General features: G+C 37.1%; 1 protein-coding gene across 1 annotated transcript in view; it reads right to left on the bottom strand.

Annotated features, from left to right (window-relative positions):
- Nucleotides 1-8,701, bottom strand: part of LOC120773048 — a 90,279-nt gene extending 81,578 nt beyond the window's left edge. The window contains exon 1 of the mRNA XM_040101979.1: nucleotides 8,670-8,701. Within this exon, the coding sequence (XP_039957913.1) occupies nucleotides 8,670-8,701 (32 nt within the window). The remainder of the gene's footprint in view (nucleotides 1-8,669) is intronic.
- Nucleotides 8,702-15,276: the final 6,575 nt, after the last annotated feature.

The raw sequence follows: 15,276 nt of genomic DNA, 5'->3' as shown, positions 1-15,276 counted from the left end.
GTATAATGAAATCTCGATAATCACTTTATCATGCGAGAGTATAAAATGTTCGGTGAGACCCGAACTTAGCCCTTCCTTACTTGTTTTTGATTGCAACTATATCAAAAAAAGATGTCTCGAAATTTTAATTTTTTTTGTAAAAATGTCTGCCAAAAATCCAATTTTCAATTTTTTTCCTCCGTCCAAGTTCTAAGTTAAAGTTTTAACTAAAAGGCGTATTTTTTCACTTTTTGATCCAGTAAGGAGTTATTCTGCCAACGCGGGCGCATCATCGTTATGGCCGAGTTTATAATATTTTTTTTTTCCAAAAATTTCAGAATTTTTTTGCGAATAGTATATGTTGGAAGTAATAAAAAATTTTAATAAAATATTTAATTTTTTATAAGAGAAAAAATTTTTAAAAAAGAACTGTTTTTTGCTCGAGGAAACTCATGTTACGCCTTAAATTATGTATAAATATACCCTTAAAATTGCATAGCAATTTATGTACAAGTTTTCTGTTCAAATTGCCAAAAATTGCCTTACTTTAGAGTGTCACTTAAGGTGTGCCCCTTAATATTGTTTAAACCAAAAAAAAAAAAACGCATTTTCTTAAAAAATTGCCTCCAAGTATTAGTAGTAATTAAGAATATGTTTCTAAAGCACTGCTAATGAAATTTTGTTAACTTTTTTATATCAGAACGTATGTAAGTGAAAATGTTATATATTAATTTAACACGAAAAATAACTTACGAAAGTTTCTCCCCAACCCCCGCGCACGTAGTAACGTAACAACTACAACAAAATAATTAACGAAACAGAAAACATAGTAACACAAGATAATAATAATAAAATGTTGTTGCCATCTAACATTGACGGGAATATCCTTAAGGGCATAAACACATGTATAAAATGTAACTGTATATGAGCAGCAAAATGCTAGAACTGTGGGTAGACTTTAATGTATGGAAAATGTTTGAAGAGAATTAGGTGAAAATCAGTGCCAAGCATTGGCGGCATAGAAATAGTAAAAACAACAACTATTGGATAAACATATATGATAAATATGAATCGAAGCTTTCACTTTGCGGTTGCTAAAAAAAATTAAAAAAAAATTAAAACAACTACAACTAGTGACTGATTCAACAAGTCGTCGCCGCCATATGCTTATATATTTGATATACAGTAAAATAAGGGAGTGCGTGTATATATATGTATATATATATGTGTGTGCTGCTTATAGTTAAACCGATTTGTGATATGCTCATTTAGAGAGCTATGTTTAACTAAGTGGAAACTTAAGTGTATTTTACATAAACTCAATATAATCACACAAGTGTACACACACACAGGCGCGCAAATAAAACGCAGACAACCCGTGATTCGGTATCGACGGGCAAAGGTGCGTATGTAAATAAGTGTGTTTGTATGTGTGCAGCACTTGAGTTATTCAGCCGCCAGTTAATGGCAATGCAGCATTTAATAGAGCAACACGCCAGCGATTTATTTGCATTACAGTTATGTATATACATATATGTATTGGTGTGAGCGTGTGAAGTGTAAGTGCTACAATCGTCCAAACGTGTGTATTTGTGTGTACGTAGCTTAATTGTGTAGTTAATTTGTCGTAATTTTATTTGCCACCTGTCTGGCGTTAACAAATAATACTTCAGTCTCAAAAGGTTGAAAGTCCACTTGAAAACAATATTAAAGCTATAGGACATAGACATCGTTTAATTTTACACTGTTATAATATTTTGCTGTTTCAAACGAATAAAAAGAGAAATATTTTTATTTTTGATTTCTTTATTTTTCAACCCGGAAACGCATATAGTCACGCATACAGCCACGAAATTGGGAACTCCCAAAAGAAAATGCAAGAGACTCTATAAATGCAAAATCTGTGGCTCATAACATTGTGACGGAGCATTTGAACATGCGCAAGGTGTGCGCGAAGATGGTCACAAAAGGTCTCAATGACAACCAGAAATCGCAGCGAGTGTGCCAAGAAAACCCCCAAGTGGATATCTGTGTATGATCCTGAGACAAAGAAGCAATCTTCAGAGCATTTTGAGACGACACAGGGGATCCAAGCAGCATGCATCTCGGCTCTCAAGGCTATTCCGGAGAATACTTCCCTTGACGCCTTTAATGCTTGGAAATCGCACTGGCAGATGCATCGACGCAGAAGGCGCCTATTTTGAAAGTTTTTAAAGAATTGTAACGATTGGTTCAATACATTTTTCTAAATCGACCTATTACTTTCCGAACAAACCCTGTTTATAAAAGAATCAGATTGAGGGATTGTGTCGATTTAACGCCAACTAGTTCCTCAGTTTTTGTGAGATCAATCTGAAATTTTGCATACGCCAATTCGAAATACCAAGGGGAGCCATGTCCTTCTCCACCTGATCTCTACAACAGAGTGCCTGTCTTCCTTTTCTTGAGGGTACTGCGTCCATTACTTTCTGAGCTGGAATATTTTCATCCACTCGGACGACATGACCTAGCCCGCGTAACCGTAGTCTCTTAATTCGCTCAACTTTGTCAATGTGGTCGTATATCTCAAACAGCTCATCGTTCCATCGAATGTGATATTCGCCGTGGTCAATGCGCAAAGGACCATAAATCTTATAGTAAGGATGCCTTAACAGCTTATGTCATTGTCCATACCTCCGCACCATATAAAGCACGAAAATACTGAGTGACTTATAGAGTTTGGTCTTTGTTCGTCGAAAGAGAGTTTCAGATATGCAGCTCGAACTGTTTTCTCCAAGAGCAGATTGAAAAATACCCACGATGGGTAGTCGCCTTTTCTGAAAAGTCGTTTTCTAATGAACGGCTCGGAGGGATCATTCCGGATCCCGACGCAGCTTTTGGTATTGCTCAACATCAGTTTACACAATCGTATTAGTTTTGCACGGATACCAAATTCAGACATCGCGGCATAATGGCAGCTACTTTTCATGCTGTCAGAAGCAGCTTTAAAATCAACGAAGAGATGGTGTGTGTCGGTGGTCCTTTCACGGGCCAAGATTTTTTACGAGCCTACTTATAAAAATGCGAATGAATTCCTTGTGATTCCATAGAGTTTTTCTTAGCTTAAGGCGAAAACACAAACCAGGGGGGCTAAAAATGAGAATAACATTTATAGACCCGGTGTTGACGATTTCGATGATTCCATTTCAATATTTTGTATGTCAAAGTTTCACCAAGCTCTGGAGGACAGTTTTCGAAAATACCGTTAAAAGAAATGGAGCCCAATATTTTGAACGTCCATCTCATCATGTATTTTGAGCAACTTTCCTACTTCAAGCTCTTAACTCGAAGCTGAACCGAGAGGAAAAGGATCTTGTCTGAAGTAAGCAATCGCCCGGACTCGGTCTGTTTCGGATAATAAGAGAGATATTATGTTCCATTATAACAACGCCTGGCAACGAACATCGATACTGGCTCGCCAGAAGCTCCGAAAGCTTAGTTGGAAGGTTTCTATATATTAACCTTATAGTCCGGAATGGCATCAACTGATTACTACTTGTTCCTGCCTACGGCTAATAATTTCGCCTCAAAAGAAGCCTACGAAAGGTGACTGTTCCAGGTTCTGTCAATAAGGACGAGTGTTTCTATGAGCGAGTTTTCTTATGAAATCGCTTTCGAAATGTCAACAAGTTATGGAAAAAATACTCATTATATCTAATTCGGTGCATTCTAGCTATGCCAAATGATTGCTTCAGTTTACAATATAAAAAATAATAAACTTTTTTTTTGCTAGACTTCCCGTTATACAGATTCAAAAACGTTAGGAATTTTCCATCGCTTAGTCGAAAATGAATAATTATCCCACGCAACTGTAAATTAGTCATCACTTCAAAATCTCTAATTGAAATGTCATCACAATACTTTTCGTCTCCGTTCCAGTTGTCACAAAATTAGAAGCTGGCAAAATTGAATATAAAATTGACAGCTGCTTTTTGTCACTGCAATCTTTGACACTTGAAGAGTGTCAATTCTATTTAATTTAGGCTAAACGGCATCGCACGCACATATTATTTGTACGAAACCAAGCGATACAGCTCAAAACTTCATTAGCACGCAAACCCAACCCTCCCACATAGCCGCAGGCAAATTTACCTTGAATCTCATTAACTAACAACCCGAATGCCTTTATTTTATATTGAACACAAAAAGTTCATCGTGACATGCGCTGAAGCAGAAATAATTTCGCGTGCAGCCATTAAATGTGTAATGAGAACGTGTTTTATGAGATTTCGGCAGCACGTGGGCGGGAGGGGTGTCCATACATGCGCGCACACACGCACACTGTGCATGCAAATGTAACTGTGTGCGTTGATGAAGTGAGCGGCGTAGAAAGTGGCACAGAGTCACAAAGATTTAGTAGCTGCTACTTAACGTGGCCATAAATTTTGTTGCAGGGTGGCAAGTGCACGCATCAAACGGCGCTATTTCGCTTTCTGATAAAGTACAGCATGCGCTGCCAGCGAAGGAACTGTACAAGTAATGACTTTTCGATTCTATTTCCTCGCACTGTGCGATTTTGTTTTGCTGCCATTTCGCGCTGTGACTTTAACGATCTCGAACTGATGACGCGCTGAGAAATGGAGCGCAGCTTGTAAAATTTTGACAACAAAAGTGCATTGGGGCGCTGTTGTTGGCGGATAAAGCAACAAAAAGTTCTGAAACGCATATCGTAAGCACGTTTATGTGGTGCAGTGTTGCACTGTGGTGTGGGGCATGCTGCAAGTGCTATGAGAGAGACCAAAGACAAATGTTCCGCTACTCTGGCACATTGACACCGCGTCCGCTTTTGCAAATTTCCCTTGTGCGTAACGCTCATTTGCTCTGCCCCGTTGAAGCAGTTGTGATTTTTTTACTTCTTTGAACTTTTATCACCAACATAAACAGTTTGCAATACCTAATATTATATTTATATTGAGTATTAGGACTCTGAAATAAATGATCGTTCTTACAAATTGAATTCTTGTTTTTATGTTCTGACATAATTTCAAGAAGAGCGCGCTTCAATAGAGCTCGGTGAGCGTTAATGAAATGATATTTTTGACGCATTTTTTTGTAAACTAAAGGCTCTGATGGCCATCATGACGAAGGATTTTTCCAAGTGCTAAGATGACTGGAAAATTCGTTGGCATAAGTGTATTGCAGCGAGAGGGGATTACTTTGAAGGAGATGAAATGGACAAAATACACCTTCCAATTTGATCACAGTAGTATTTGATATTTCAATAGAAAACAAGTATTATTTTCGGGATTAGGAGAATATAATTTTATAGTCACGAATATTGGAAAAAATTAGATTTACAAAAAATCTAGCAAGTTCTGAAATAATCTGAAAGTAATAATAATCCCGAAAATTTTTCGGGATCCCGAAATTTTAATTTTAAAAACTAGAAAGTGGAAATGAAATGATTTATTGACCCATTTCTTACACCAAACTTTTGATATTTCAATAGAAAACAAGTATTATTTTCGGGATCCGGAGAATATAATTTAATAGTCACAAATATTGGAAAAAATTAGATTTACAAAAAATCTAGGAAGTTCTGAAATAATCTGAAAGTAATAATAATACCGAAAAAATTGCGGGATCCCGAAAATCTAATTTTAGAAACTCGAAATTGGAAATAAATCAGAAATAATAAAAAAAATAAAACGAGTTCTGATATATTAAAAAATAATAATAATAATGCCGAAATTTTTCGGGATCCCGAAAATACCATTTCAATTTCTTGACCAGCAAGTTCTGAAATTATTTAAAAAGTTGATAACTACTATCACGAAATATTTTCGGCAACTCGAAAATATAAAATCAAAATCCCGAAAAAGGTAAAAAATTTGTATTTATGAAAAATTTACAAATTCCAAAATTTTAGTTTTAGGAGTCATTTTATTAAACCTTAACCGTGAAAGTGTTCTTTAGTATGTGACCTCAACGATTCTGGCACGATTCTTTTTGAAGAAATGCCACCATTATTCGAGTTAGTTATACCTGAACTATTGTTTTCGTTGGGTGGGCCTTGTCCTCCCCTCTAATGATATATCTCCCAAACCATTTATGCTGTAGCAACTAAATTCGCTCAAAGCATTTTTTTTGGAATCCCTGCAAACCCTGTGAAAATGTCCCAGCCCTTCCTTACTTGTTGTAATTAAAAATCAGCAAACTTTTCTTTTCTTCTCTTTCTTGTAGCCTGACGTATAAATATTAAATTTTTTCCAGTGAAAATTAAACTTATTGCTATTTTTAAGTAACGTGGCAACTCCACAAAATAATAATGTTTATTTTTGTTTTCCGCAACTTCCATCTGAATTCATCCCTTCTTTACCAAGCTCTACTTCAATTTCTACGTGCCTTTCTTTTGTTGTTGTTGTTGTTGTAAAATAATTGACAACACAAAATGTGCTGACACTCAACGTTAACCTCCTCCCACTGACCTTTATTTGTAACGATAGAGCGTACTATTTTTTTGCCCTTTTCCTTTTTGTCGATTTTCGAATTGAATGGAGCGAGCAGACAGCCATGTGGCCAAGTAGACGAGAAGAAAATTTCCAGAAGGAACTAAAAAAACCAACACACACACTATAAAAGCATTTAAGTAAAAATTACTGTTTCCCCTTTCGCCAGTATGCCTGCGCTGCCGTAGACTCTTTCTTAGGGTTCAAGTTTCAGCGAAGTGACAGCAGCTGCTCGAAGGCTCCTTAAAGGAGTCGCTCAACCGCATATCCAGCCGGTCAGCCTGCCAGTCAGCCAGCCGGCTAGGCTAACCACTTAACTTGCGCCCGGCGACCGTCTTCGTGCTGGGTAGTGCCGCCGAAGTACTCAATTGTCAAGTGAAGGCAATGGCCCAATGACGGTCGACAGCACAACTTAACCGTAAATGTTATGGCTTGTCCTGAGCGCTTATCGTTTTGGTCAGCAAAACTATGTGTATGATGAGGTATGTGTAGTTTGTTGATGGCCAAACGTGTTCGGAAGTGTTTTCTAGCATCTTTTGTTGGTCACATAGTTGCCTCCAACCAAATTCCATATGGCTCTTCCCATGCCCCAGCCGCTGTCATTCATTTGGTTAGCTTTTAGCTTGCTTAAATTGCTGTTGCATACTTTTAAAGTTGCTGCCACCTGGTCTGTGCTCGACTGTCCCATATATTCTGGTGTGTTTCAGCATTATTAAATAATTTGTTCCACTTTACTTTGGGAGCGTTTGAGCAACAGACAAGCGTGGATGCTATTAAACAAGCATGTGCTGGCAAACACATCCACCCCACGCACTTCCTTTTTCGACTCAGATACGTGTGTGTTCATTGTTTCTTTAACGGTTAAGTTACCACCATTCAAGCAGAACGAAACTTTGTTGCTCTAAGGTGTTCTTACTTCACGTCCTTTTAAATAGTTTTTAAACTTTTTTGCTGGAAACCGCTTTGTTTTAAGTAAATTGAAAGGTTTTTCTTTTCTTGCTTAAAGTTACGCAACCAACGTCAGACGAAGTTTGCCTTCAACGTCTTCATACTGCACGACAATAAATTTTCTCTTCACTTTGTGGCACATTTTTTTATGGCACTTTTTACTTTTAATAAAGACTCTGGCAACTCACTGAACGCTCCGCGTCCACTTTTGAAGCGAAAACTGTGCTTAGCTCTTCAGCTCTGCGCTAATTGGATATTACTGTCATCAAGATGCTATAATAACTATTTCTAAGCGGCAAATGAGGTGAAAGAGATTGCTTTATTGTACGTGTTTGTGTAGCTTAGCTGGTCAAAGGCAATGCTGGGAATTGATTTTTCGATATAAAGAGTTAAACGCGATGGGCACTACTGTGCCCAGAAAATAAGGTGACATTTGAATTTAAACTGCGCGCGTCGAAGGATTTGGAGAATTATTTTTTTTTTTTTTTTAGGTTGGTAGTACTGTCAGTCACATTTATGTCAAATTTCATGCCAAAATATTCACTAGTGTTTGAGATACATGTCGTTTTGTGAGCTGCTAAAAGAGAGTTTTTTCGGTTTTTGCGATGCCGAAATATGTTGAGCAAAGAATTTGCATTAAATTTTGTTTACGTAATCAATTTTCTGCTGCGGACACGTTGAGGATGGTGCAGAAAGGCTTTGGTGATGAGATTATGTGATAGTGAGTTTCAAGCCGGCCGTGAACGTGTCGAAGACGAAGAGCGTCCAGGCGAGCATCAACCTCAACCGACGAAGTTTGCGTTCATCAAATCAAAGATTATCGAAAGGCTCAGCCAATACCGTTTTGAAGGATGTTTTGGGTCTCAAGTGCGTCAAATCTCGACTGGTACCGAAAACATTGAATTTTTTTGGAAAAAAGCCGTCGCGTTGAAGTGTGTGAAACGATGCTTTCCGACTACCAGGATGTCATGAAACGCATTATAACTGGCGATGAGACTTGGATCTATGCTTACGACCTAGAAACAACCGATCAATCGAGCGAATATCGTGCCAAAAGAGAGCCGAGACCAAAAAAATCGCGCCAAAGTCGCTCAAAAATCAAGGTCATGTTGACTGTTTTCTTCGATTATCGTGGTGTTGTGCATTATGAATTCCTTCCAACCGGTCAAACAGTCAACAAGGATCCACCTAGCCGCCTAAAAAGACCGGAATTGTGGAAAGACAATTCTTGGTTTTTACACTACTATAATGCACCATCCCATATTGCCCTCGTAATCATTGATCATTTCGCCAAAAACTCAACCCATATCGTTCCGCAACCACCGTATTCACCTTATCTGGCACCGTGCGATTGTTCACCAAGCTCAAAAGACCGCTCCGGGGACACCGTTTTTATACGAAAGAGGAGATTCAAGCCGCAGCGAAGACGGAACTGAAGGCCATCCCGGAAAGTGACTACAACCAGTATTTCGAAGATTGGAAAATCCGTTGGCATTAGTGCATTGCATCGGGAGGAGATTACTTTGAAGGGGATGAAATTGATTTGGAAGAATAAATAAAGAATTTTCAAAGGAAATACAATGTCACCTTATTTTTTGGGCACAGGGAACTCATAACACGAAAGTCGGTGAGGAAATTTCTTCCAAAATGGCTGGACCGATGGGATGAAATTTTCACACGATTGGCTTAGATTTATTCATCAAGTTAAGTCCTACACAGCTATTGGAAGACAATTCTGCCTACGGTGCAGCAGTATGGTGGATAGGCGTACGGAAATCCACTTACTGGAAGCCAATGGAAAGGGTTTAGAAGCTCGCTGTGCTGTGCATAACGGGAACAATAACAACCCCAACGGCACCTTTTGAACAGGTAGTAAACCTGCCAACTATAGGCTTCTTCGCGGAAAACTGCGCAGCGAAATCCATACAGGCTTTTCGAGCGAAGGTTGGTGGGTTATGGCGATTTGGCAAGCACCGACTAAATGATCCTACTCTTCAACTGGAACGAAGATTCAAAGCAAACATAGAAAAAAATGGTTGGCGTTAAGGCAATTCCAGGTAGACAGCCGAACAGCAAAGCATTCTCTATACGACAATCTGGACAGAATCGTGGTCAAGAAACTCAAAACTCCAGGAAACGAGCTATCTGCAGACTGCAGAAAATGTCTTTAGCGAGGCGCCAGGGAAACAATGGAGCATCTCTCGTGCACTTGTTCCGCATTGGCAAGACTATGCTCTAAGCCCCCACGGTATGATACCCTGGAGTCTGTTGAAATTTTTTTTAAGCGCAGGTTGACTTCTCTTCATGGACCTAGCAACTGAACTCCATCTTGTATCGCGAAGAACCAAAACTGGTCAATGCGTGACTCATTGGCCTTCCAGATTACCTCAACCTAACTTTACCTACTCACTTACCTTGGAGGATCTCCTGGAGATCGACTACGGAAACAACGAAATTAAAAATTTTTAAAAACGAAAGTACATAAAAATCTGTAAAGCACATACCTATTTATACCCTGAATAAGGTATATTAAATTTGCTACGAAAGTTGTAACACCTAGAAGGAAATATTGAATATCCTGTAAATATACATTATTTATAGGCGATCAATGTGACGAGATGAGTCGATCCAATCATTGTGTCTGTCTGTACATCTGTTTTTGAGATATCGATCTGAAATTTTACATGTCCTTTTCTCATCAAGAAGCTCCTCGTTTGTCTGAAAGGATGATATGGAACCACTAAAGCATATAGCTGCCATATAAACTGAACGATCGGAATAAAGTGTTCGTATGGAAGGATTTTTCATGTGGTGAGATATCTTCGTCCAATTTAGTATGGGTTATAGGTTCACTCTCGGAATAAAATGTTCAGATCGAGTCACTATCGCATAAGCTACAATGTGATCAATCAAAGTTCTTGTAAGAAGTATTTTATATTTTTGAAAATTTGTATTATTATTATAGCTTATTAAAACTTATTCTCTTATTTTGTATACTATTCTGAGCTCCCTGAGATTTCAATTCCATTCTGAGTATTGCCTTATTTATGAATAGATAGATCTTTAGACTGACACTTTTATGAACATTTCAGTAATAATGCCACTTTGTGGAGCGTGATCTATAATAGTATTTTTTTTGTTTTTAGATATCAGTTAATTTGCAGCAGACAAATTACCTCCAAACTATCTTTTCGAAGGAGATCGAATTTCGGAATAATGGAATCCAAATTTTTAATTAGGAATCGTCGGTTATTTTCATTTATTTATTAAATAAAATGTTTGATAAAAAAAACTTAACAAAAACCCGCATTTTCTCATACTTGCATGTGGATATAACTTTTTAAAAAACACTGCGTTACAGGTCGTCTAAGTTTTTATTAGAAATAATTGTTCACAGTTCCAATATTCTAAATTATTTGAAAGAAAAACTAATTTCCGTTTAAGAAAAGACCATCTCATCTCCAAATACGTACTACAAGTAAAGTCCTGCATTCCATGCTTAGGCAGTTAATACTTAAAATACCATTTTTATTTTCTACTTTCACCAATTTTGAAAATAAAACGTCTCCAATAAAGTAATTTTGATAATTTTCACTTGTACATAGGTACATACACATTTATTCCTATATACCAACTTATCTCACTTCAATATGCCGCGAGTGCGTATGAGCAACGTTAATAAACAGCGCACGAAAGGCAATGAACTCAGTGCACTCATACAGGCAGATCACATTGATATACATACATACTTATACGCCAATACACGCTTACACAGAGTAGTTTTTGACGACATTCGTGTCAATGCAACAAAAACAGCAATCGCCTTTATTAAACTATGATTGTGCTATCGCCTTTGACTCCTCAGCACAAGTTTAGACTTGCGTTGCCTTGCCGCCGATTTAGCAGCAGCTGTGACCATACGAAACGGTTTGAGTAAGCAATTTCGATATTTGCAAAATCATACATATGTACACAGCAATATATATTTACACATATAAGTGAGGAGCAAGTACATTATTTGATATACTTGTATGGGTGCGGCTTTGCTTTCGTTGCTTTGCATATTTATAGTATTCGAAAACTTTCGAAAATCTGCTGTGTACGTGAGAATGCCTAGCAGACATATTTATTCGATAAATAAGGCAATATTTAACTTTTGTCCTGAGGTCACTTTCGTGCACAAACGGCTCCATAGAATAACAATTTTCGGTACAAAAGTGACAGAGCGGAGGCAAAAGAATTCAAACGAGGTGGAGAACAGCTGCAGTAGATGTGAAAGGAACTGAGCAACAGCAAAATGGTAGTGTGTGAAACGAAAATGGGTGTTCAGGAGTTGAATTTGGTTACTACACATGAATACACTCAGGTCAATAGAGTCGTCAAGATATTCTTTTGAGAGAGTTAAGCAAGTAAATGTTAATATATTGAGACAGTTTTTAAGTCAAAATGACTTCAAAGAATTCTTATCATATTTTTTATAAAACTTCCTTGTCATTGAAAAACCGAAACACCTCAAAAACTTAGAATGACAAATATTTTGGAAAAATTTAATTCTGAAAAATTTGCATTTTTCATGCAATTTTTTTATCATTTCTAAAGAAATTAAAATAATTTTTTATGAATGTTCAGGCCGGAAATTCAGATCAAAAGAGCAAGGAAATTAAGAAAACAAATTCAAATATACAAAAATCTCATAAATAGCTACTAAAAAGCAGAAGAAATTTAGCGCAGATTAAAAGCGAGAAAGTGGCAATGAAAGGCGGCAACATGTGAGAACTAAAGGGAAACGAAAGCGAGGCGACACATAGCCACCGGATAACGAATGTGGACAAAAAGAAAATTCATAGAACGCAAACAAAACACTAATTCCCTGAAATCGGCTAAAGGCAAACACTACAACATTACCGCAAACACAACAACATTGGCGCAATGACAACAACATTAACGCAAACAATAACAACACAGATAAAGCTAAAAACAGTTCCACGCGACCAACAAATGAAACGCAACTTGCATACAAATGATGCTGGATCAGTTAGTGACTGGGCATTTCCGCGTACAATTAGACGCAGCGCTGCCACAATTTGACGTATGTATATATCGGCGCGCTCTTCGCAGGAAAATTCATTTGTATGGCTGGCATGGCAATGTGTGGCGACAGATTATACGGTTTCCAAGACTTCAAATTGGTATTAGCAAACAGTTGGGGACATTTCTGAGAAAATTGAAATTTCTACTCAATATCTATTTGTTTTTGTTTCTTTTTTTCAATAGAGTAATTGTGTAAAAAAGCCAAATAAAAAATAATTACGTACGACCGCAACGGGATAAAGAATTATATCGTTATTTTTATACCCTGAACAGAGTATATTAAGTTTGTCACGAAGTTTCTAACACCCAGAAGGAAGCGTCGGAGACACTATTAAGTATATATATAAATGATCAATATGTTGAGCTGAGTCGGTTTAGCCATGTCCGTCTGTCTATATATATATGAACTAGTCCCTCAGTTTTTAAGATATCCTTTTGAAAATTTGCAAACTTCATTTTCTCCTCAAGAAGCTGCTTATTTGTCGGAACTGCCGATGTCGGACCACTTGCATAGCAAACTTCCTCATTTCACGAAATATCTTCACGAAGTTTGGTATGAGTTATTGTTCATAGAAATAATGTAATATGGGAAGATATTGTTCATATCGGTTAACTAGAGCATATAGCTACCATACAAACTGAACGATCGGAATCTAGTGCTTGTATGGAAAACTTTCGCATTTGACGTGGTATCTTCATGAAATTTGGTATAGATTATTTTTTTAGGCAACACTGTAATCTGCGAAGAAATTGTTCAGATCGGATTACTATAGCATATAGCTGCCATTCAAACTGAACACATAGTTACTAAAAGAAATGCACCTGTGAAGGGTATATTAGTGTCGGTGCAGCCGAAGTTAACGTTTTTTCTTGTTTAAAATGAAAGGGTGCTGCAAATATTTATTAAAAAACTTGATTAAATACTAACTGATATGTAATGAAAAGTAATGGGGAAGGATACAGGGTCATTGGCATATAGGGGCACGAGCAAGTCATGTTCAAATTTTTGCTTATAAGTTGTCCAAGCTTTCTAAGTTGTGATTTATTCTAAATTTCAATAAAACTATGCGTGTAATATTTGTACCGTTGAAATACTAAAAGTAGACATGGTTGCAATCTAATATCAATTAGATTAAAAAAACTCTAAGGTGACTCAAACGGGCCTACCAATTTAGGATATATAAAAGTCTTTGGCACATCCTTGTCCAAGCTAATCCATATGCTTGACATAACCAAACTGTGATATTCGGTTGTGTCGGTTTTTAAGATATTTTAATACATACATATATTGGGTCCTCTTTTCGTATTTTGTCAATAGTTGTCGTTGGAGTAGTATATCTACAGTAATACGAATCACATTGTGTCACACCATACAGTGTTGAAAAGGAGAGATTTGAAGCTTTATTTGACCAGAAACAATTTAAATTAGGAGAAGTAGGCAAAAAGTTTCAGCTGTTCAAAAAGAGTGAAAAATTTTGAAGAAATTCGCCGTATTTTGAAATTGATGTAAAAAAGGGAAGAATGCCAACGTAAGCCACCAATGAAATTTATAAAGTAAATCGTCTCGACATCAGGCATCCGGTATTCGTGATCCAAGCAAAGCGAGCGAACGGTCGTAAATATTTTTCTGTTTTATTTTTTTCTTTAATGAAAAAAAAAATAAAAAATCCTTCCAAACTATTCACACTTTAACTTTTGAATAAAATTAAAACTTGGGTTAAAGAGCATTTGATAAGACTTAACTTTTATCCAATTTTTTAGAAAAGCTAATTCGAAAAGTGGACGCTTTCAAGAAATGAAAACAATCGAGATATACATTTTTCTATCTGATAATAAGAAAAAATAGAAAACCGTATGTAGGAGGACCTTCCCGTTACAATTAAGAACTCATGCTTGGAGAGGCGTTCTTAGAGCTGTCTAGGAACCTATTTTTCCGATTACCAAACGAAAAAAAAATTTTTTTAATCACCCTACTGTCCATATTTCAAAAAAAGTCAATAAGCAACAGTTTTTTTCCATTCTCTGAAAGAGAAATAGTTAAGGGACGGAATTTTAGGGTTCGTCAAACCGTACGAAGCAGCGCACGAAGTTCTTTACGGCTAAGCGATTTCTACCTGCGTTCCACAAGCTTAATCACATAATCCTTGGGTGTATTATTTATTTTAGTATTTTTACCTTCGAACAAGTGCATAAAATAAGATCAATTTCTAACGTCTCAAGCAGAGTATTCTGAGTATTAATACGGAACACAACAAACTAAATATTACGCGCTTTTTACAATACGAAAATATATAATAACAATGGAGAAAACTGCATTCAACAACGAACTACGTGAAGCTTTTGAAAATGTGCGCATGCTTAAGGAAGCAAAGAACCAAGAGGAATTTAGCAAAGTGATAAACGATATTTACGCTAAATCCGACGGATATCTAACCGCACTGATTTCTTCTGTTATAGAAAAGAAACAAACATTGCTCAGGAATATGGAAATGTCGACAAGTGAAGAACTCGAGCAAATGGAAATTCAAGAACCCGCACCGGGAACAAATAAGCGCAAAGCCGAACCGCATGATTATAGCAGCTTCGACGGCTATTGTAACCTTGTGCTCGCGACACTTTCAGATAAACCGCCTATTATACATGTACCAGATTTGTCTCACCGCCTGGACGATTCTGATGAATACCAACTAGACGACGATGATAGGCTTGTAATTGATGAATTTATTCAAGAGGAACCTGAGGAGGATGGTGATATGCTTATAGTTGAAGA

This window comes from Bactrocera tryoni, chromosome 3 (genome assembly GCF_016617805.1).
Source record: "Bactrocera tryoni isolate S06 chromosome 3, CSIRO_BtryS06_freeze2, whole genome shotgun sequence".
NCBI classification, from domain to species: Eukaryota; Metazoa; Arthropoda; class Insecta; order Diptera; family Tephritidae; genus Bactrocera; species Bactrocera tryoni.
Note: the sequence above shows the minus strand (reverse complement) of the source record. Positions and strands in the feature narration are given on the sequence as shown.